We start from the raw sequence: 24,546 nt of genomic DNA, 5'->3' as shown, positions 1-24,546 counted from the left end.
AGAAGATGGAGGTTGGGAAAGCACATCCGGGAACCCTGCGGGGGTTGACCAGGCTTGACGGCAGGGGCAGCGTGGGGTGTGGCCTCCTCTCTGCGGAGGAACAGCCCCACCCCTTCTCAGCCTCGTTTTCATCCCCCACCCCTCCTCCTGTTTTTCACGTCTTCCTTCCCATTTCTCGGATGCGCTGCAAGCCTTCTTGCTTACTCCCTAAACCTTACCAACCTCTTCCCTCCCACTTCCGCAGTCCTTCACACTCATAGCCCACCTTTTTCCAGGGCTGACAGCAGGGAGTGTGGCAAGGTGCAGCCTGTGACTCCCCTCTGTGTTGGGAGGTTACCGTCTGTCAACAAAGTTCTCTTTTTATTCAGTGGCCAGCCCTGGGGCTTCTCCCTCTGCTTAACTGAAACTGCCCTCCTCCGAGAAAACCTGTCCTTTTTGCTTACTCCCAAAATGGAAGTCAGAATGTTGTACATCTGGGGACCCTGATGGGGTCCTCCGGAGCTGGCAGCAGGTACAGGGACAGTGGAGGGACACTACCAGCCTTGGGTGTTCCCTTCCATCCTTCCCGAGGGGCTGCGCCTGGACTCACTGACTCTGTGGGTCGGAGTCTTTCACCTCCAAATAAGCCCCTCCCATCCCTGAGACCTGCAGGGTGCAAGAGAGGTAGCAACACATCCAACCACAGTGGGATAGGGCATCTCAGGCCCCAGGCAGGGCTCCACTGCCCTCCGTCTGAAATGGGGTGGGAAGGCCCCTCAGTCTTCTTTAGCATATTATTCCTGACAGGGCCTCCACTCTGTCGCCCTCCTCTCCAGAGACTGTTCCTCAGATCCAGGTTCCTATTTCCATGAAACCCCCAAGAGGAAATGAATCACGCTAGCATCTCTCCCTAATGGTCCTGACCAAGGCCTCCTAGGGGTGAAAACAAGGGCTGGTTATTGTGATAGACATAAATTCTAACAATAAACTGTAAGGACCAAATCATGGTTCAATTTTGCTTTTGGTAATAGAAAAGGTGACAAGATTTGTGTGCACGTGTGCGCGCGCGTGTGTGTGTATGTGCTTGATGCCTCCATTTCTTTCTCTTAATCCCCATCCAGTGCAATAGCATCTCTGTTCTCTCAACCACTAAAGTTCATTCCAAATCCATCTATTTCAGTAAATCTCTGTTGCTACTGCTTTGGGTGAAACTAAGAGCATCTCTTCCCTAGACTATGGCAACAGCTTCCTTACTGTTGCTTTCTTGTTTTTTCATCACTGTAAAATCCATTATCTTTTCAGTAGCCAATAACTTTTTAAAAATCCCAAACCATGGTTAATTTTCAAAGCTTACATATATCATATTTATTATGTAAAGTTATAAGCATTGTAACAAATGCATGGAGTCCTGTATCATTGACCAGTTTCATCAGTCTAAAATTCCCCTGTGCATCTCCTGTGAAGTCAATCTCTGTACTTCTCCCAAGCCCCTAGCAACTATGCTCTGTTTTTATTATCAGTTCCTAGAGTTGTAACTTTTCCAGAATGTCATATGAATAGGCTCATACAATACTCACTTCTCAAAGAGTGGGTGTATCATTTTTCATTTTAATTAGCAAGGAATGGGAATGCCTGTTGTTCTAATAAAAACCTCTGTTACATTTGATATTTTTAGATTTTTAGATTTAAGTCATTCTAATAAGTGTGTAGTGGAATATTTTCTGGTTTTCATTTGCATTTCTCTAATGACAAATGACGTTGATCATCTTTTCACATGCCTCTTAGCAATTGGTGTATTCTCTTTTGTGAAGCGTCTGTTCAAATCATTTGCGTCTTTTCAAAATTAACAGAATGTTGAGAGTATTGCTGATTGGAAAATGCAGAGAGCAAACTTAAAAAATACAGAGTTCCCACATATCTCCACTAACCCACCCCCTGTGCCTGTGCACACACACACACTCCCATTTACATTTTGTAATAATGTTGCACACTTGCTCCAACTGATTGACCTGACACTACTACATCATTAACTAAAGTCTACAGTTTACATCAAGACTCAGTTTTAGTGTGGTGCATGCTGTTGCTTAGGGCAAATGTGTAACAAGCATTCAGCATTACAGTAACATACAGAATTGTTTCACCGTCTCAAATCTGTGTGCTTCACTTATTCATATATGCCCTTCCAAATCCCACCCGCTCTGAGGGCCCAGAAACCACTGAACTTTTCATTGTATCCACAGTTACCTGTTCCAGAATACAGGTGGAATCATAAATTATGCTCCATTTGTATATTTTCTGTTTTCAGAAATATATCTGCTTTCAAGATTCCTCTATGTGATACAACTAACAATGACTGAGAGTTCCCGTTGCTCCACATACTTGTCAATATTTGCTATTTCAGTGTTGTGGATTTCAGCCATTCTCATGGGTATCAGGTGCTATCTCCTAGTTGTTCTAATTCGCAATTTCCTAATGACATATAATATTAAAAATCTTCTCGCGTGTTTAATTGTCATTCATATATATTCTTTGCTGAGGTGCCTGTTCAGATTTATTTGCCCATTTTAAATCAGATTTTTTGTTTTCTTACAGTTGATCTTAAGAGTTTTGTGTATATTTTAATGCATGTCTTTTGTCAGATACTAGTTTCACAAATCTTTTATAACTGTTTCTGGCTTGCTTTTCATTCTCCTAGCAATGTGTGTGTTGCAGAATAGAATTGGTAAGTTTTAATGAAATTCAACTTATCTCTTTTTGTCATAGATGGTTGGTACTTTAGGTGCTGCATCTAAAATAGTTTGGTGACCAAACCCAAGGTCACCTAAAGATTGCACTCATAAGTCTGACAAAAATTTAAAAGATGATAAAATATGTGTGTAAAAATATAAGGTATTCATATACATTTATTTTAGAGGAAACAAATCGCTGAAACATTTTGGGAAATAAGTCAGCAACATGTTAAAAAATATGAAATATTCATGTCCTGTTTACTTTGACTCACTTTCCACATTCATATGCCTTTCCTATAAGAAATTGCATGCATGTGCCCAATAATTTGTGTTCACAATTGTTGACTGTAGTTCTATTAATTACAGCCACAAGGGAGAAACAAACACATGTTCATCAGGAGAAGATTTGTTCAACTTGTTACTTCACCGAAATAAATTATAATTCTAGGGAGTAATTACAAAAGCAATACAAATCTATATGTGTTTTCATGGAAAGCTTCTGCATCCATTGTAATAAGTGAGTAGTTTGGTTTGTTAGGATGCCATAGCAGTGCCACAAGCTGGGTGATAGAAACAGAAATTTCTTGTCTCACAGTTTTGGATTCTGGTAGACCAAGAGCAAGGTGTATGCAAGGTTGGTTCCCTCTGAGGGCTATGAGGGAAGGATGTTTTCCAGGCTTCTTTCCTTGTCTTGTAGATAGCTGTCTTCACCCCATGTCTGTTCACATTATCCTATCGGGATACATATCTCTGTGTCCAAAATTCTCCTTTTTATAAGGACTCCAGTCATATCAGATTAAGGCCCACATTCATAACCTCATGTTAACTTGTTTGCCTCTAAAATGATCCTATCTCCAAATAATGCCACATTCTGATATTGACATAGGATTTTGGAGAGGATGCAGATGAACTTAGAATAGTGGTACAGGCGAGTGGCAGATCTATACTATATTATTTCCCTAGTGTGTGTGTGTGTGTGTGTGTGTGTGTGTGTGTGTATGCAGATCTATGTTTATAAAAGCCTGAAGTCAGCTTTTAACTTCTGAGTAGAAGGCTGAATTTTAGAGGAACTTTGTAAAGGGGAAAATTGTGAGTTGTATTTTTAGAATTTTTTTTGCAAGAAGAATACATGTACTATCTTCTTTTAAGTAAAATATTAAAGTAAGCCTAAGAACAGGAGTAGGAGCAGTGCAGTAGTCAGATAAAGCAACAGAAATCTGAAGGAACGGAAAAAAATATCCCTGAAATTTCAATGGCTTTACACAGCAAGGTTATTTTTACGCACATAAATTCTGATTCGAGTTGGCAAGGTGTTATGGGCTGAATTGTGCCCCTCCCCCTAAATTCATACAGTACTGCAGAACATCACTGTATTTGGAGATGGAACCTTTGAAGAGGCAATCAAGGTAAAGTAAGGTCATATGTGTAGGACCTTATTCAATATGACTGATGCCATTGTAAGAATTAGAAATTAGGACACAGACACTCACACCAAGTAAGAACCACGTAAGAATTCAGTCAGAAGGCAGCCATCTACAAACCATAGAACAAAGCCACAGACTAAATCAAATCAGCCAACAACTTGATCTTGGATTTTCAGCCTCCAGAAAGATGAGAAAATAAGTTTCTATTGTTTAAGCCACCCAGTCGGTGGCATTTTGTTATGGGATAATAAACAAATGCACAACGAGTCTCGGCTCTCACGTGATTCAGGAACTGAAGCTGCTTTCATCTTTTAGCTGCACATCACAACATGGTAGCTGCTGAAATGAAAAGAAAGCATGGGAATTTTGCCCTGGCTTTGGCCTAACTACAAATATGCAGCCAGGAAAGAGAGGTAGAAGAGATAGAAATGGGCATTTGTACTGTTACCCAGAAACTATTACAGTGCTCAGTTACAAGCAACTATTGACATTTATGGCAATAAGTCCCTTCATTTCTTGGAATCGTTTCTGGAAAGACAAACATTGCCTTGAAATCTTCCAACTGTTTTTGGATCCTATAAGAAACTGCGGTTTCAAATACAGTATTACATCTAGTTTTAAAACAATTATTTAACTCTTGGCAGGGAGGGCTCCACCTTTTTCCCTCAATAGCACTTTTCTGCACTGCCGTTTTAATAACCTGTAAAGTATCTTAAGGTTGAGAATGTTCTCATTCCTTTTGATGTACAGTATATATCTTACCCTGTGAACTTCTGCTACCTTCCAATGACTGAACATTCCTGAGTTGTACAGGTCTCAAACTTCCAGCCTCAGGTGATCCGCCTGCCTCAGTCTCCCAAAGTGCTGGGATTACAGGCGTTAGCCACTGCGCCTGGCCTCCTACAGTTGTACAGGTGTCTGTGACACACTGCAAATCAGGATTTTCCTGCGGTGCAGGAACACAGACAAGAGACACCGGAAGGATGGATAACTATTGCTTTCTTTTTAAATCAGACCTAGCATGTCCACCAAGGAACCCTTGTTCATATCATAGGTGGACTTCAGAATTTTGTGTGTTTTGTTTCTTAGAAATTTGGCTTGTTGGCCAGGCACGGTGGCTCATACTTGTAATCCCAGCACTTTGGGAGGCCGAGGCAGGCAGATCACCTGAGGTTGAAAGTTAAAAGCCAGCCTGATAAACATGGAAAAACCCCATCTCTGGGCACTGTGGCACATGCCTGTAATCCCAGCTACTCAGGAGGCTGATACAGGAGAATCACTTGAACCCAGGAAGAGGAGGTTGCGGTGAGCGGGGATCACGCCATTGCACTCCAGCCTGGGCAACAAGAGCAAAACTCCGCCTCAAATAAAAAAAAAAAAGAAGAAGAAAAAAAGAAATTTGGCTTCTTGTGGTTGTTTATTTACAAAGTGATTTCTATAGTCTTTTCTCACCTACAAAGTTTTTGAGGGAAGCTTTGGTTTTGGATCACCTATGAGAACTCATTCATCTTTGTATGTGTTCAGTGGCCATGTTGACCAGGATGGTCTCGATCTCTTGACCTCGTGATTCACCCGCCTCGGCCTCCCAAAGTGCTGGGATTACAGGCGTGAGCCACCACGCCCAGATTCTGAACAATCAGCTCCCACAGAAGCACCTGCAGTTTCCTGAAGCCCAAAACTGCCTTAGTTTAGGGCCTTCATACTTGAAGGCTCCAAGAGGAGTCTCACCTCCCCACTGTTTTAACTCATTCTTTAGATTGTAGAGAAAATCTTACCCTTCCTGATATGGTTTCTGCACCTAGACTTTACCATGTTATGGGTAGGAATAAACCTTGTTTTGTTAATATCCCCACTACTAACAGAGTCTTCCACAAGCAAATGCTGAAATAATGTTCAGCAGGTAAAGGAGTTGGTGATGCACTTATTTATTCAGATTTAAATTCTGTTGATTCTTTAATAAGCCAAACAAACCCAAATATATATCTTTAATTTTCAAGAACAACAGAATAAAGGGGATGAGGAAAGTCAAAAATTAACAATTCCTTATTTTGTTCCACTATTTAAATGATGAGTCCTTTCACATTTTAAAGGAAATTCCAATCCCAACACCACATTGCACTGTTTCAGATCATTAGACAGAAGGGTTTCATTTTTTCCTTACAAATTATCGAATTCTTACTCTTAAACCAGATAAACAGCAGTATATGTGTGATGAATAATCATAAACTAAGATTCTGAAGTGAAATAAGCCAATCAAAAGGAGAAGCATGTAAAAAATCCCCCCCACCCCATCCAAAGCCGTTAAACTCTAAGTCACTCATATGAAACAGGAACACAAAGAAGACTGTAGTCCCTCCAGCTCCACTCTGGCCCTCCGCTGCATAGAACCTCGACTGCCCTCTTCAAACAAAGAGGGGGAATCTGCCTCAGACTTCACTCAGGACAGAAGTTGGAGGACATAACACTGGAGCTTGCACTGGGATGGCAGTAGCATCATCTGTGGTGTCAATTATGGCCTGGGCTCTGTCTTCCACATCTTTCAAAGCATCCATGTACCAGAATGGAAAGGAACTAGGGATGGTACTGGATAGCTTGGCTAAAAACTTGAGGACTAATAAAAAGAGATGCATTCTTTCTGGAAGTTGAACAAAAGCACCTATTACATAGCTTCAAACACTGTAACAGAGGCACTCAAATTGTACTGCCTTTCTGGGCTTTAATTAAAATGTAATGAAAGATTAAAAAAAAAAACTCTAGGACTAAACAAGAAAGCACAAAGGGAAGATGAAACGGAGGGGGGGCTGTAATCTGAAAAATGCTGGGGATGGACTAATCTGCCAGCACCTGAACAGCCAGCTCTCAAGAAACCTAGGGCTCAGAACAAGAGGACTTCAGATATAGAAAGCCAATAATATTCCCTGAATTATACTTTATTCCCATTTTTATCTTCCATCTTTAGGCCTAACTTAATATCTTAGCCACATAGTTCAAATTTATTTCACCTGAGAGACAGTAAAAGTGTGAAAAGGGCCAGGCACGTGGCTCATGCCTGTAATCCCAGCAGTTTGGGAGGCCGAGGCGGGTGGATCACGAGGTCAAGAAATAGAGATTAACCTGGCCAACACGGTGAAACCCCGTCTCTACGTAAAAAAAAAAAAAAAAAAACATTAGCTGGGGGTGGTGGTGTGCACCTGTAGTCCCAGCTACTTGGGATGCTGAGGCAGGAGCATTGCTTGAACCCGGGAGGCGGGAGGTTGCAGTGAGCTGAGCTCACACCACTGCACTCCAGCCTGGCGCCTTGCGACAAAGGGAGACTCTGTCTCAAGAAAAAAAGAAGTGTGAAAAGAATTAACAGGCTACGGCCTTCCTCAAGCTAGGTGGGGACAGTGTGGGCCTAAATGAATTCAGATCAGGGCTCAAGTCGCAACTTTGCCACAGTCAAGCCACGTAATCTTGGGAATTTATCACGCATCATGAGCCTTGGGTTCTTCATCTGTAAAATGGGTTTGATAAGCCCTGTCTTGTAGAATTGCAGGAATGCATGTAAATGTGAGTAAAATGCCTGCCACAGTGCCTGGCATATATTGGAATTGTAATAAATCGCAGTTGTTATCAATGATTATAACACCAAAGGTTGCCACTGTCTTTTGGGCAAAATGCAGCTCTTAGTTTTGTTATTCAAAACATCTCAGAGAATATGTAGGTGAATGCGTCTTGGAAACCCAACTTAACCAAAACTTTGATTTCATAAATAAAACTCAGTGCATTTTTTTTCTGAAAGGGTATACTGTATAATTTGCAAGAGGGAAGGCATCTTCAGCTGGAATGCAACTCAAAGATGCTAGAATTTGAGTCACAGACCAACTCCTTCACATCTTCCCCACTGCTCATCCATCCAAACCACTATTTTTATTTATCCTTCACTAACAATCTAGTCCTTGCTTACAGGTTGCTCACATTACATTCAAAATACCCTAATTAAATGTCTTTCAATGGAGTGGGAGCTGGCTCTCCCAGGCCAGGCAAATAAGTGCCAGCCTAGGGGCTTCTGAGCAACACTGCAAGGGATTATCATCCTATTTCTCAGGAAATCCTTGCAGATGATGGGTATCAATCACCGAGTTCTTGCACTGTGTTACAGCTCACCAGTTAGAGAGCTGCAGGACACCTCCCATTACTTCCCCATGTGGGGACTCCTCTCTGCCTCATCCTTCACCCAGAGGGAACTGCTCAAGTAGCTTTCCATTCCAGGCTTTTCTCTCACCTTCTAAGAGTCTGGCCCCTGCCACCACCCAGCTTCATGACAATCAGCTACCACAGAAGCAACTGCAGTTTCCCCAAGCTCAAAACTGCCTTAACTCATTTGAAGGTTCACATCCGGAGTCCCACTTCCCCAGTATTTTTAAGATGTTCCTTAGATTATAGGGAATATCTTACCACCTTCCTGACATGGCTTCTCTCCTAGACTCTACCATTTTATGGGTAGAGATAAGTCTCGCTTTTCATAGTGTCCCCACTACTAAGAGCACCATCCACAAGTAAATGCTCAAAGAATGTTTAGCAAATAGCCACTGAGGCTTTTATTTATTAAGATTGAATTTCTGCTGCTTTCTTGAATAAGCCAAGCAATTCAAGGTATGAATCTTTAATTTGGAAGCGCAACACAGTAACAGGATAAGGTCATGCGAATATATCAACCATACTTTATTTTGTTCCACCAGTTAACTGCAGAGTTATTTCACGTTTTAAAGAAAATTCTTACCGAACATCACAATATACTGTTTCGGTTCACAGAATAAGACAGGTTTTCCCTTTTTTCCTTATGAAATATCACTCTTTCTCTTAAACCAGACAAACAGCAACACAAGTGGAAATAATAATCATAAACTAAGATTGCAACTCAAAGATGCTAGAATTTGAGTCAAAGACCAACTCCTTTATTGGAAGGAGAAGCATTTGTAAAATACACCCCCCCGCACACACAAAAACTGTTAAACTCTAAGTCACTCATATGAAACAAGAACACAAAAAACACTGTGGTCCCTCTGGCTCCACTCTGGCCCTCCACTGCCTAGAACCTCGACTGCCCTCTTCAAACACAGGGAAGACTGTGCCTCAGACTTCACTCAGGACAGAAGTTGGAGGACATGACACTGGGGCTTGCACTGGCCATGGCAGTACTATCATCTGCGGTGTCAGTCATGGCCTGGGCTCTGCCTTCCACATCTTTCAAAGCATCCGTGTACCAGGACGGAAAGGAATTAGGGATGGTAGCAGATAGCTTGTCCAAAAACTCTAGGACTTTCCTCTTGCTGACTTCTGAATGGGCTCTTGTACCCCACAAGAATTCGTAATGTGGAGGAGCACTGTTGGGCACCTCCCGGTACTCCAGGTACTTTCTCTGCACCCAATCTTTAGTGAGGAGCTCTCTCGGCTCCCCATATATAAAGTGCTCCCTCCCAGGATACACCCCTATTGCACTCAACACTTCCCAGATGGCCTCCTCGGGGACACAGTTGCCCTTTATGAAGATCGTACTGAGAATAAGAATCAGGAGACAGTTCTGGGGCATGCCCTGGTCATCAAGCAGGCTTCCCTCACAGGTGAGGTCTAATGTGTCTTCAAAGAAATAGCAGTGGTTCTCAGGGTCCATATCAGTCAGGGAAATGCCAAAAATTAGCTCTATGAACTGATGGGCTTTCCCAAAGATCATAGGAAAATAGTCCTTATATTCCTCGGTGACAATACTCAGCATCTCTGCCTTTGTGACAGGCTCCTTTTTTTGATACTTGAGGAGAAAAAACTGCACCAACTCAGTCACTTTTTCATCCAGCACATACCTGCTCAAGGACTGACTATCTGGGAAAGCCTGCCATACAGGTGTTTCCTGCTCTTCTTCACTGCTAGACTCCTCCTCCAATGGGGTCCACAAGAAAGGGGAGGAGCAGGAGTTCAGAGAACTCTGGGGAGGATTCTGCAGAGGACTCGGGGGATGATTCTGCAGATGACTCTGGGGAGAACTCTGTGGAACACCCTGGGGAGACATCTCAGGAGAACCTTGGGGAGGAATCTCGGGAGGACTCTGGGGAAGAGGTGGTATCCCAGCAACAGGCATCTCCTCATCTTCTGAAGCACTCAGAAATAGAGTACAGAGTGAGGATGAGGACGAAGAAGAGGAGGGGAATAAAAAGTGGAAAGAGGAAGAGGAGGAGGCATCCTCCTCTTCCTCATCTATGGAATCCTGTGCCTCTACCAAGTCCTCTATCACAGTCGGGTTCTGTAAGTCTTGCTCAAAGCCGAGGTGTGAAAGGTTTGGAAAGAGAGGCATAAGGCCTGTTGTTCAGGAGCAGCAGGTAAACGTGTGAGCAGGAACGGAGATGATGGGATCCAGCACGCCTGAGGGAGAGAGTGACAGTGTGAGTGACCTCGGCTGAGAGAGGCACACATAATTGGTCTGACAAAGGCGGCCTTACATCTCTCCTTCTCTTAAAGTGGTCCTCTAGGGCCTGACAGGTCTCCTGTCTTCCTAGGGGGGTTGTTCCCTGGGAACCTGTAAGAGGATGTGAGGAAGCACCTCGGGGCACAGCTGGTAGGCAGAACCCCAGGCTTCGGGACTGACAGTAGGTGGTTAGGACTGGGTGCTGCCGGGTCTGCTCTGTTTGTGGGGGTAGGACCCTTGGTACACCATCAGGGTGTGCACTCACCTTGACTCCTGGCACTGCCTGGGCCTCCTCTGCTGTTCTGGCTTTAGCAAGTGCAACTGAGACCCAGTTCGTCACCACCTGGTTCCTGGAGCGCCTGCAAGAGGAAGTGAAGGAGCACCTCAGGCTAAAGACTGCAAGCAGAGGCTTGGGCCTCCCAGGGCTGACAGCCGGGGCTGGCCAGACTCCGAGAGCCCCACAGCTCCGGACTGCATGGTCCCCTGAGAATTTAATTAGCATTCTCACCGCTTCTCAGAGAGGGTCAGGCCCCACCACTCTGCCGGCCTGAGGCAAAACCTCAGAGCAACCTCCACATCCCTGAGAGCAGAGGGAGGTAGTGAGGAGGCAGCCACGTCCCATACTCTACCACGGGGCAGTCGGGGCAGCCTCACATCTGCTCTGAAGCACATGTGACACTTCAGTCCTCCCTCTTATCCCCAGCAGGGCCTGGGACTCTTGTCTCTGCCTACCGGAGGCAGCTGCCTCTGCTGACTTGCCATGGGACCCTCAGACGAAGGCCTCCCCGTCCCTTACCTTGAGGACCGCCCATTTCTGACTTCCCTCTGCTGACCTGACTCCAGAGTTTTCACAAAACGCCGCAGGTCCTTCGGACTCACAAGATGGAGGCCGGCAAGCACATCCGGGAACCTTGCGGGGGTTGACCAGCGCTGACGGCAGGGGCAGCGTGGGGCGGGGCCTCCTCTCTGCGGAGGAACCACCCCGCCACCTCTCTGCCTCCTTCCACCTTTTCCTGACCACTTTCCCCAACTCCTACTCCACTTCTTCCTGCCCTCCTCAGCGCCCCCCTGTCACTCCTTTATGCCGGCTTCCCTAACCCCCTCCAACCCCTTTCCATCCAGCTCCCGGTCCTCTTTCACAGATTCCTCCCTCTTCCCTGACCCCTCTCATCCCTTTCTGCCCTCCTCGCTGTCTTCTCCCACCCCATTCTGTCCGCCCTGACCCCTCTCTCCCCTTAATATCCACCTCCCCGCCCCTTCCTACCCTTTCCTGTTCACCTTACACCCCCTTTCACTATTTATTGCCCACCTTTCCATTCCTTCCCACCACTTCCTATCCACCTCCCAAGTTACTCCGACCTCTTCGTGCTCACCAACCTGCCCTCTTCCACCCTTTCCTGCCTACCTCCCCACTGCCTCCCACCTATTTCTGTTAACTTCCTCACCCTTCACCCACCTCTCCCTGCCCACATTTCCGTTTTTACCTCTCCAAGTCTTTTGTCTATGGGTGTCAGCAGGGAGTGGCTGGGCGACGCTTGGGCCTCCCCTCCATGTTGGGAGGTCACTGTCCTTCCACAGAGTTCTCATCTTGTTAGTTGGCCAGTCCTGGGGCTCCTCTCTCTGCATAAGTGAAACTGCCCCCCTCTGAGAAATCTTTCCCTCCAGCTGACTCCCAAAATGGAAGTCAGAAAGCTGTACATCTGGGGACCCTGATGGGCTCCGCCAGAGCTGGCAGCAGGCACAGGGACAGGGAAGGGCCACTACCATCCTTGGTTGTTCCCTTCCAGCCTTCCTCAGAGGCTGTGCCTGGACTCTTGAAACTGCCTGGACTCACTGACTCTGTGCATCTGAGTCTTTCACCTCCGAATTAGCCCCTCCCATCCCTGAGACCTGCGAGGTGCAAGAGAGGTAGCGACACATTCAACCACCGTGGGATAGGGCCTCCCAGGCCCCAGGCAGGGCTCCACTGCCCTCTGTCTGAAATGGGGTGGAAAGGCCCCTCAGTATTCATTAGCATATTATTCCTGACAGGGCCTGCACTCCCCACTTGTCCTGTCCAGACAGCAACACTTCTTCTGTCATCCGCTAAAATCCATTCCAAAACCTACCACTTTAAGTACTGCTGTGTGTGAAATTAATATAATCTCTCGCCTAACGTATGTCAACGGCTTCCTTAGTTTTGCTTCTTTTCCTACCCTTGTCCCAGAAAAATCCATTGTCTTTTCAGCAGCCTGTGAGTGATCCTTTTAAAAACCAATACATTATTAATTTTTTAAAATACACTCATCAGATTTAGCTATTATGTGAAGTTACATGTATTTTGGCAAATGCATGGAGTCCCATATCTACCAACCAAGTATTATACCAACCACTTCTATCACCCTTAAAGTCCCCTGCGCATCTCCTTTGAAGTCGATCAAGGCACTTCTCCAAAGACTCTGGCAACTATACTGTTTTCAGTTCACATGATTTTAACTTTCACAATTTGTCATATGAGTAGGTTCACAAAATACGGATTTCAAAGTGTGGCTATACCATTTTTCAGTTCAACTATCAAGGAATGAGAATTCCTCTTGTTCCATATCCTCTCATACATTTAGTATTTTATATTTTCAGATGTTAGCCTTTCTAATAAGCCTGTATTTGAATCTCATTTGGTTTTTGTTTGCATCTTCCTAATGACAGATGACGTTGGTCATTTTTTATATGCCTTTTGCTGATTGGTATATTCTTTTCAGTAAAGTGTCTGTTCAAATCATTTGCATCCTTTAAAAAATTAATAGACATCATTTTTAGAGCATTGCTAATCCCAAAATACAAAGAGAAAACTTATTTCATCAAAGTTATAGAGTTCCCACATATATATGCCACCCCCAATTCCTGCCCTGCCCGACGCACACACACACAGTGTCTCCTAGTATTTATATTTTGTATTATTACGGCCTGTTTGCAACAACTGATGGGCCTGTATTTATACCTCATTATTAGGTAAAGTTCACAGTTTACATCAGAACTCACTCAACGTTGGGGATGCTATGGGTTTTGATAAGTGTGTAATGGTGAGCATTCATCATTACAGTATCACACAGAATTGTTTCACCATCCTAAATCTCCTGTGTGCTTCACCTATCAATTCCCTTTGCCTCAAACCTAACCCTTCAGCCTCTGGAAACCAGATATTTTTAGTGTATTCATAGTTACCTGTTCCAGAATATTGTATGATTGGAATCATACGTAATGTAGCCTTTGAAGATTTTATTCTTTCACTTAGCCTTACGCTTTTATGATTCCTCCAGGTCTATCCTACTAACAATGACTGAAAGTTCCTGTTGCTCAACATATGGGTCAATATTTGATGGTTCGGTGTTTTGAATGTCAGCCGTTCTCCAGGGTGTGTAGTGCTATCTCCTAGTTGTTTTAGTTCGCAATTCTCAAATGACATATGACATTGAACAGTTTTATATGCTTATTTTAAATTCCTATATATTCATTGGTTGTGTACCTGTTTATGGTTTTCATCCACCTGAAATTGGGTTGTCTTCTTATGGTTGGATTTTCAGAGTTCTGAACATATTTAAAGGTATATCTTTTATCAGATACGTGTTTCACAAAACATTTATTCCAGTCTCTGGATTGTCTTTTCAGGATCTTAACAGTGACTTTTCAGAGTTGAAGTTTTTCGTTTTAACAAAGTCCGATTTATCTCTTTTTTCTTAGATAGCTGGTGCTTTCAGTGTTGCATCTGAAAAAGTCATCATCAAAATTAAGGTTACCTAGGGTTTGCACTCATAAGTTTAACCACATTTTGGTGTTGCATCTAAGAGCCGGCACCAAACCCAAAGTCACCTAGGGTTTGTCCCCATAAGTTTGACCAACATGTAAAACTCTGATAAAATATGTTTGTAAATAAATGAATCATTTCCCCATAGACAAATATGGCGAATAATAATAATTATTATTAAATAATAATAATTTCCTCTGTTAATGTGAGATAATTAATTGGTGAAATATTTTAGGGAAAAAAGTCAGTAACATTCAAAAAATATAAAATATTCATACTGACTTAGTTTCCTCATTAAAATGCATTCCCTATAAGTAATTATAAGCACTTGTTCAAGAATTTATGCTCAGAGATGTTGATTGTATTTATATTAATTATAGCCACAAAAGATAAACAAATATTTGTTCATCAAGAGGAGATTTGTTCAATTCATTATTGCACAGACATAAATTGGAATTCTAGGAAATAATCCCAAAAGTAAGACAGATCTATTAACATTTGTGCTGTCATGGAAAGCTCTTGATTCCATTTCAATAAGTGATTATATTGACATGTTAGGGGTGCCACAGCAATGTACCACAACCTGGATGACATAAACAACAAAAATATGTTGTCTCACAATTGTGGAGTCTGGTAGTCAAAAAGCAAGGTATACAGAAGGTTGATTCCTTCTGAGGGCTGTGATTAAAAGATGCATTCCAGGCCTCTTTCCTTGCTTTGTACATGGCTGTCTTCATGTATGCTCACATCGTCATCCTTCTACTATCTCTATGTCCAAATTCCCCCCTTTTAAAATGACTCCCATAATGTTCGATTAGGGCCAGCATCAATAACATCATTTTAACTTGATTGCCTCTGAAATAATCCTATCTCCAAACAAGGCAACATTTTGATTTCAAGGTAGAATTTTAGGAGAATGCAATTGGACCTACGATAGTGGCAAAGGCGAGTGGCATATTTGTATGTATATTTTACTCATGTTTAGTTATATTTATACACACACATATAAATATAAATCATATATATGCTTGTGGGTATATATATATATATATATATATATATACACACACATACACACACATATATATTACCATATCTTTTAAAAACTTGAAATTAGCTTTTAAAATTTATATACCACATTGTGGAAAGTTCTGAGTCGAGGTCAATATGTTGGAGGAACTTTTCAAGGGGAGAATTGTGATTTCTATGTATTTTCATCATCTTTTGCAACAATAATATATGCAGTATTTATTTGAAGGAAAAGAATTAAAATAAGCATTATAAAAGGAAGAGGAGCAGTGTAGTAGTCAGATAAAGTAACAGTGAGCTAATGGAATTTTTAACATTCCCGAAATTTAAATGGTTTAACACAACAAGTTTATTTTTGTGCATAAAAATTCTGATTTTAGTTGGCAGGGTATTATGGGCTGAATTATACCCCTTCCTCCAAATGCATACATACAAAGTCACTGTATTTGGAGATAGAACCTTTGAAGTTGCAATTTAGGGAAAATTAGGTTTTATGGTTAGCATCTTATTCAATATGACTGGTGTCTTCACATGAAGAGGCGCTTAGGATACAGACACACAGAACAAGGGACAACATGTAAGAATTCAGTGAGAAGGTGGCCATTTGCAAACCAAAGAGAGCCCACAGAAGAATTCAAACCAGCCAAAAATCTTGATCTTGGATTTTTTTAGTCTCCAGTAATGTGAGTAATACATTTCTACTGTTTAATCACACAGTCTATAGTATTTTGTTATGGAATAATAAACTAACCTACAGTGGGTCATGGCTCTCACATCACCATTATGGTGCTCAGTTAAAAGCAACCACTATAGTTTATGATAGTAATTCTCTTCATTTCTTGGAATTGTTTCTGGGAATGCCAACATGGCCTTGAAATCTTCCAATATTTCCTGCACCTACTAGGTGACTTGTAATTTCAAAAACAGGATTGCATCTAGTTTTAAAACAATCCTGTAAGTCTTGGCAGGAAGGGTTAACCTTATTCCATCAGTAGTACTTTTCTCCACTGTCCTTTTAACAGTCAATATAGGTCAGGCACGGTGGCTCTCGCCTGCAATCCCAGCACTTTGGGAGGCTGAGGCAGGCAGATCACTTGAGGTCAAGAGTTCAAGACCAGCCTGTAAAACATGGTGAAACCCCGTTTCTACTAAAAATACAAAAATGTTCTGGGCTTGGTGGCACACACCTGTAGTTCCAGCTACTTGGGAGGCTGAGGCAGGAGAATCACTTGAACCTGGGAGGCAGAGTTTGCAGTGAGCCGAGTTTGCGCCACTACACTCCAGACTCTGTCTCAAAAAATAAAAATAAAAAATAACCAATATGTGTTAGTCAGGGTTCTCTAGAGGGACAGAACTAATTGGATAGACATACATGTAAAGGGGAGTTGATTAAGGGATATTAACTCACACAATCACAAGGTCCCACAATAGGCCATCTGCAAGCTGGGAACCAAGGAAGCCAATCCAAGCCCCAAAGCTGAAGAACTTGGTGTCTGATGCTAGAGGGCAGAAGTGTCCAGCACAGAAGAAATACGTAGGGTGGAAGCCTAAACCAGTCTAGTCTTTTCACTTTCTTCTTCTTGCTTTTGATTTTGGCTGCACTGGCAGCTAATTAGATTGTGCCCACCCGGATTAAGGGTGGGTCTATTGTTTCTCAGTCCACAGAATCAAATGTTAATCTCCTTTGGCAACACCCTCACAGAGACACACCCAGGAACAGTACTTGTCTCCTTCAATCCAATCAAGTTGACACTTAGTACTAACCATCACAAGTCTACCCCTTGTCAACTTGAACCCATACACATCTCCTGAGATCATACATAATCTTCAAACAAAGACAATAATAAGGTCATAATTATACCTAACATAATACAACTCTCCTTCATACAACCGGAAATGCACCAATCCCCAACCCAAATGCTATTACATAAAGTTAACACACTTCAATGATACGAAGTCAACTTATCTTATGTCATATGACAAAGAAAAAAAGGAATAAAATAAAGACACTTTCTTAATACAAGTGTGTGCATGCACAGACATGCTTTTAACAAAAGGAGAAAATACTCATGATAATTACAGTCCTTGTTTCTGCAACTGGTCACATGGTAGTAGCTGGTATTGATGACTACCTTCTTCTACTACTCATTCTGTATTCTGTTTGGCTTCAGCGAGCACCTTGGCAGGTTGTGTTTTTTTTCCTCGTGGAGTGACTGAAACCTTCATTCCTGAAGGTTCTGGGCCATTTGTAGTCCTACCTGGCTTGGGCTGTTGTGGTTCCCCATTGACCTTAATCACAGGGCATGGTAATACTAAGAGATGCCCTAATGGATCTCCTGTATTCCTTGCATACCCTTCCTTACCTCCGTTGCAGAATAGTAGACTGATTTCATCTTGAGAGTCCGGGTCAATCACCCCAGCAAACACTATAACTCCCTTCTTAGCCCGTTGGCTTAAAGGTAGGACGATCCGAATGTGTCCAGTTGACAGTCTTATTTTCCAATTGAATGGAATCATTGTTGTGCCTCTTGGTGGCAGTATTTCTTCCTCTGGAACTAAGACCTCTAGGCCAGCAGAAGGTAAATGTCATTCGAACAGGAAACAAAAATGTTGCTACTGGGTCCCTAGTGGTGATGGTGAATCATGCCACTTCCACCCCTTGATTGCTGGACTCGTGAATCCTGACTATCGGAGAAACAGTACCATACACTGGACACTGACTCAGAGCATACAGGGGCACCACTGTTTCACAAACCATTGGTCAAGGGTATATCTTCTGGACCCTCTCAGCTGGGATGAGAAGGTCTAAAGTGACTAATCCATCCCAGCATCCCAATCTCCCTAAGCATTTGAATCCCTTCTTCTGCATTAAACCAAGGCAGGAAATCAGGCATTTCTGGCTTGCTCACAGTGAGCCATCTTTTAATCCACATTTCAGCTAACCAAGCAAGTACACTATTAGAACCTTTTTTAACTCCCAAGCTGCAACATTAAATGCAGAATCCCTACTTATTAGGCCCAAATTAATAAATTCAGTCTGATTCAATTCTGTGTTCCTTCCACCATCCTACACCCTTAATATCCATTCCCATGCCTGTTCTCTGAATTTCTGCTTATATAAATTAAAAAACTCAAGCAGTTATTTTCAAGTATAGTGCACCTCCTCATGGGTCACACTCTGAACCTCATGTCTAAGGACCCGCCAGGACTTTAGTCTAGTTAGTTGGGGTGGGTCCTGAGGAGAATCAACATGATCTTGCCTGACAACTACCTCCGGGGAGGCCATCACTGTTCCCTCATGCAGCACAGGAGTTATCTCCTTTGTCACCTTACTTCCCTAGTCCTATCTGAATATCACGGCCACAGGGTTGGTTCATCTTTATATCACCTGAGAAATGTTAAGAACTGTGAAGAGTAGTTTAACAGGTAAAGACCTTCCTCAGGCTGGGAGGAGTGGGAACAGTATGTGCCTAGATCAATTCACAGCAGGTCTCATTCTAGCCATGTGAACTTGGAGAAATTCGTTAAGCACTATGAGCCTCAGGTTCTTCATCTGGGTGAAATGGGTTTGATAAGTCCTTTATTGTAGATGTGCTGGGATGTACATAATGTGAATAAAACACCTGCCACAGTGCCTGACATGTATTGGAATTTTAACAAATGGCAGTCATTATCAATATAATTAAAACCTCGAAGTCTACCACTGTCTGTTCTGAAAAATTCAGCTCTTGTTTTTGTTATCTGAAACATCTCAGAAAACATGTAGGTGAGTATGGCATGAAATACCAGCTCGACCAAAATTTTGGCTTCATAAATACAACTCAGTACATTTTCTTTCTGAATGATATATTATATAATTTGGGTAAGGGGAGAATTCTCAAAGTGGAATACAGGTCAAAGACCCTAGAATTGAAATCAAGGACCAACTCCTATTTACCTTCCCCTTTGCTCGTCCATGCAAACCACGATTTTTATTTATCTTCCACTAAAAATCTAGCCCTTGCTTACAGTTGCCCACATTCAATTCAAAATAACCTAATAAAATGTCCTTTTTATGGAGTCAGCTCTGGGTCGCCCAGGCTAGGAAAATGAGTGCCAGCCTGGAGGCTTCCTGGGCAGCACTTCAAGGGATTATCGCCCCGTTTCTCGGGAAACCTCTGTAAATGACGGGTACTCATCACCTAGTCTTTGGACTGTGCTCAGGCTCACCAGTACAAGAGCCACAGGACCCCTTCCATTACTTGCCTACGTGGAGACTCTTCTCTCCCTCATCCTCCACCCAGAAGCAACTGCTCAGGGCAGTTTTCCATTCCAGGCTTTTCTCTCACCTTCTAAGAGTCCAGTCCCTGCCACCACCCAGCTTCATGGCAATCAGCTCCCACAGAAACAACTGCAGTTTCTCGAGGCCCCAAACTACCTTAGCCCAGAGACGTTATTCTTGAAGGCTGGCTTCTGGAGTCTCACCTCCCCATTCCTTTTTAAACTTCTTCTTATGATTGTAGAGAACATCTTACCACCTTCTTGACATGGCTTCTGCTACTAGACTCTACTATTTTATCGGTAAGGCATAATTCTTGCTTTTCATTGTGTCCCCACTATTAAGAGTGCCCTCTACAAGCAAATATTCAAAGAATGTTAGGCAAATAAAGCAGGCAGAGATGCCTTTATTAAATAAGATTTAATTTCTGCTACTTTCTTGAATGAACTAAGCAAAGCCAGGTCTATTTCTTTAGTTTTCATGAGCAACAGACTAAACGGGATAAGGAAATGTAACTATTCACCATCCTTTATTATGTTCCACTATTTAACTGCTGAGTTCTTAACACATTTCAAAGAAAATTCCTAGTACAATACCATGTTATCCTGTTACAGATCACAAAATAAGAGAGGTTTTCCCAATTTTTTTTTTTTTTACAAAATATCAAGGTTTTACTCTTAAACTAGATAAACAGCAATATATATGTGACTAATGTTCATAAAATAAGATTCTGAAGCAAATTCAACCTACTATTAAAAGGAAAATCATTCAAAAAGCACACACATACACAAAAAAACAGGTAAATCTCTACCTCTCCCATATAGAACAGAAATGCAAAGAACACTGTGTTGTTCCCTCAAGCCCCACTCATGCCCTCTACTACCTAGTACCTCGACTTCCCTCTTCAAACACAGAGGTAAGAAACTACCCTAGACTTCACTAAGCACAAGAGAAGTTTTTGGAGATGACACGGAACCTAGCAATGGCCATGGGAGCAGCATATCTTTGATGTCAGTGATGTCCTCTACATCTTTCAAAGCATCCTTGGAGGAGGTTGGAATGGAGCTAGGGACAGTATTGTTTCACATGGCCAAAATCTCTACTACATTCCTCTTGCTAGTTTCTGAATGAGCTCTAGGACCCCACAGCAATTCATAACGCAGAGGAGCACTACTGGGCACATGCCAGTATTCCAGGTAATGCCCCTGCACCCCATCTTTAGTGAGGACCTCCCTGGCTCCCCAATGACTAAGTGCTCCCTCCCAGTATACTTCCCTATTGCATTCACCACTTCCCAGATGACCTCCTCAGAGGCACAGCTCCCCTTTATGAAGATCACACTCAGAATAAATATCAGGGGCTCTGTTCTCAGGCATTCCCTGCCCATCACTCATCCTCCCTTCACAGGTGAGGTCTAATGGGTTATCAAAGCAATAGGAGTGGTCGGGGCCCACTTCTGTCAGGGCAATGCCAAAAAAGAATCTCTAGGAACTCATGGGCCCTCCTGAAGATCATAGGAAAGTAGTCCGTGTACCTGTTGATGAAAATCGTCAGCATCTCTGCCTTTGTGACAGGCTGTTTGTTTGAAATTGGAGGAGAAGAAACTGCACCAACTTGTCCACCTTTTCATCCAGTATACAAGTGAACAAGGACTCACTGTCTGGCAAGCCAGGCCAGGTACTTGTATCTTCATCTTCTTGGCTGCTGGATTCTTCATTGAATAGGCTCCACAAAGTGGAGGAGGAGCAGAAGCTCAGGAAACTCTGGAAAGGGCCCTGGGGAGGACTCCCAGGAGGATTCTGGGGAAGAGGCAGCATCCCAGCAGACTGCTGCTCCTCCTCCTCTTCAGGAGCACGAAGAATCAGAGTAGAGGATGAGGAGGAAGAGTGGAAAGAGGAGAAAGATGAGAAGGAGGAGGAAAAAGAGGAGGAAGATGAGGGGAACAATAAGTGGAAAGAGGAAGAAGAAACGGAGCAGGCATCCTCCTCTTCCTCAACTGTGGAATCCTGTGGCTCTACCAAGATCTCTATCACAATTTGGTTCTGGAAGTCTTCCTCAAAGTTGCAGCTTGGAAAATTTTCAAAGATAGACATAAAGACCTCCTCAGGAGCAGGCTGTAAAGGTGTGAGCAGGGATGTGGATGATGGGACCCAACAGGCCTGGGCAAGACGGGGACAGTGTGAGTGGCCCCAGCTGAGAAACGCACCCATGATGGCTCTGACAAAGGCGTCCTTACATCTCTCCTTCTCTTAAGGTGGTCCTTTAGGGCCTCACAGATCGCCTGTCTTCCTAGGGGGTTTGTTCCCTCAGAACCTGTAGGAGGATGTGAGAAAGCACCTCAGGACACAGTTGGCAGGCAGAGCCTGGGGCACCAGAAATGGCAGTAGGTGGTTGGGACTGGGTGCTGGCAGGTCTGCTCTGTCTGTGGGGGTACACCATCAGGGTGTGCACTCACCTTGACTCCTGGCACTGCCTGGGCCTCCTCTGCTGTGCCGGCTTTAGGAAGTGCAACTGAGACCCAGTTCGTCACCACCTGGTTCCTGGAGCACCTGCAAGAGGAAGTGAAGGAGCACCTCAAGACTGCAAGCAGAGGCTTGGGCCTCCCAGGGCTGGCCAGACTCCCAGAGCCCCGCAGTTATAGGGTTCATAGCCCCCTCAGAATTTAAGTAGCATTGTCACATTTTCTCAGACCGAGCCACATCCCTACCACTCTTTCAGCTTGAGGCAAAACCTCTGGACAACCTCCACATCCCTGAGAGCAGTTGGGGCAGCCTTACAGCTGTTCTGATGCACATGTGACGCGTCAGTCTTCACTCTTATTCCCAGCAAGGCCTTGGAATCTTCCCCCTGCCAATGTGAGGCAGCTGCCCCTGCTGACTTGCAGTGGGACCCTCAGACCAAGGGCTCCCCCTCCCTTACACCCTTTACCCGGCAATGAGAGAGCTGTGGCTCAGCCTGAGCCGACTGGGGAGCTCTACGAGGGCTGATAAGAGGAGCAGGGTGGGAATGTCTGGGAATCTGTCCTCTGAGGTGGGGGTTCCCCTTGCTGTCCTCCAAGTCTTCCTATTTATTCCCTACAGGGCCAGCATCTCCTCCCTTCTTCTGTCATGAGGACACGTCCCTCAGCCCTCAGTTGCCCTCTTACTGTCTGGGTCCTACAAGTCCCCGAGCAGGCACGGGGTGGGCAGGAGTTTCTTCTTTCTGTAGTGGGAGGTCCCTCAGTTCTCCCTTAGGGCACTTACCTTGAGGATTGGCCAGTTCTAAGACTGTTCTGTCTGCTGACCTGAGTTGAGCCTTCTCACAAAATGCCTCAAGTACTTCAGACTCCCAAGATGCAAGTAGGGAAACACATCCTTCAACCCTGCCAGGGTTGACCAGGGCTGACTGTAGGGACAGCATGGGGCAGGGTCTCCTGTCTATGGAGGAACCCCCCTCCTCTCTGCCTCCTTCCCACACTTTCTGACCACCTCCTGGCCCTTCTCCACCCCTTCCTACCCATCTCCTGAGTCCCCCCGGATCCCCACCTGCCTACCTCCCTGACCCCTTCCACCCCTTCCTGCCTACCTCGCCATACCCCTCCACCTTTTCCTGCTCGCTTCGAGCCTCTCATTCACCTTTTCCTGCCCACCACCCCGTTTTCTCTCCCCCTATCCTTTTTCCAGGGCTGACAGCAGGAAGTGTCTGGAAGCAGGCTGGGCCTCCCCTCCACTTTGGAAGGTCACTGTCCTTCCACAGAGTTGTCTTCTCGTGGAGTAGTCAGTCCTGGGGCTCCTCTGCTTAACTGAAACTGCCCACCTCAGAGAAAACCTCCCCTCTGGCGGACTCCCAAAATGAAAGTCAGAAAGTTTTACATCTGGGGACCCTGATGGGCTCCTCCAGAGCTGGCAGCAGGCACAGGGATGGGAGGGGGCACGACCAGCCATGGGTGTTCCCTTCCAGCCTTCCTGACAGGCTGTGCCTGGACTCCTGAAACTGCCTGGCTGTCTGCCCCTGTGCATCTGAGTCTTTCATGTCTGAATAAGCCCCTCCCATCCCTGAGACCAGCAAAGTGGGAAGGAGAATCACATCCATCCACAGTGGGATAGGGCCTCCCAGGCCCAAGGCAGGGCTCTGGTGTCCTTTGTCTGAAATGGTGGGGGGAAAGGCCCCTCTGTCTTCCTGAAGTTATTTCTGACAGGGCCTCAGAGCCCCATATCCCCTGCTGTGCAGAGACTATGTCCTTCAGATCAAGGTTTCCATTTCCAAGAGATGTCCCCCAAGAGGAGGTGAAAAGCACTAGCATCTCTGACCGATGGCCCTGCCCAAGGCCTCTCGGGGATGAAAACAGGAGCTGGTTTTGTGCATCTTCCTGTTTCTTGGGAAGGATGTCTCACCAGTCCTTCTGCTGTGTCTTCCTGGGGATGCCTGGAAGGGCCCAGGTCCCTTCCCCTCTCATGATCTGAAGTGAGACTCACTTGAGCACAGCCTTCTTCTCTTTCTACCCGCTAAGATGTCAGGGGATGCTACAGTGGGCCACTATGCCCCAGGGCCTCCCAGGGCTGACAGCAGCAATGGAGATGGATTCTGTGGATTCTCCTCTTTGTGGGCAGGGAGTCTCTGCAGTTATCTCTCCGAGGCCTCTACTGACTACTGGCTAGTCCTGGGTCTCCCTGTTCTTCTCATGATGACAGTAGAACACAGGGAAAAATAATGTAACTTTACCCTGAATAAAGCTAAAAAGCACAATGATGCCCTGGTAATCAAGTGAACATCATTGGTGACAAATGAATGTTGATACTATGTGCGATTGGTATGATATGGTAAGAATGGCACTTCACCTCTCTGTTCATCCTCCCAGAAAAGATAACCTAAATCAAATCAGGGCAAGAAAAAAAATCACATAAATCCCAATCAAAGTCAATTTTACG

At 44.3% G+C, this 24,546-nt stretch overlaps 1 protein-coding gene and 1 long non-coding RNA gene across 3 annotated transcripts; both read right to left on the bottom strand.

The window, feature by feature from the left end:
* Nucleotides 1-8,816: 8,816 nt before the first annotated feature.
* Nucleotides 8,817-11,462, bottom strand: LOC144581244 (melanoma-associated antigen C3-like). Of its 2 annotated transcripts, none has more exons than XM_078364275.1 (3): nucleotides 11,405-11,462; nucleotides 10,837-10,930; nucleotides 8,817-10,528 (listed from the first exon to the last, which is right to left on the bottom strand). In XM_078364275.1, the coding sequence occupies exon 3, from the start codon at nucleotides 10,458-10,460 to the stop codon at nucleotides 9,255-9,257; it is 1,206 nt and encodes a 401-aa protein (XP_078220401.1). In that variant the 5' UTR covers nucleotides 10,461-10,528; nucleotides 10,837-10,930; nucleotides 11,405-11,462; the 3' UTR covers nucleotides 8,817-9,254. The 2 variants fall into 2 exon arrangements, with proteins under 2 accessions (XP_078220401.1, XP_078220400.1); XM_078364274.1 differs by having other exon boundaries at nucleotides 9,107-10,528; nucleotides 11,368-11,462.
* Nucleotides 11,463-20,280: 8,818 nt separating this feature from the next.
* LOC144581243 (uncharacterized) lies at nucleotides 20,281-22,228 on the bottom strand. The gene is made up of 2 exons (XR_013531823.1): nucleotides 22,095-22,228; nucleotides 20,281-21,952 (listed from the first exon to the last, which is right to left on the bottom strand). It is a non-coding gene; the product is annotated as an uncharacterized LOC144581243 (long non-coding RNA).
* Between the last annotated feature and the right edge of the window lie 2,318 nt (nucleotides 22,229-24,546).

This window comes from Callithrix jacchus, chromosome X (assembly GCF_049354715.1).
Source record: "Callithrix jacchus isolate 240 chromosome X, calJac240_pri, whole genome shotgun sequence".
In the NCBI taxonomy this organism is placed as follows: domain Eukaryota; kingdom Metazoa; phylum Chordata; class Mammalia; order Primates; family Cebidae; genus Callithrix; species Callithrix jacchus.
The sequence above is the reverse complement of the archived record's forward strand: the minus strand, read 5'-3'. Positions and strand labels throughout refer to the sequence as shown.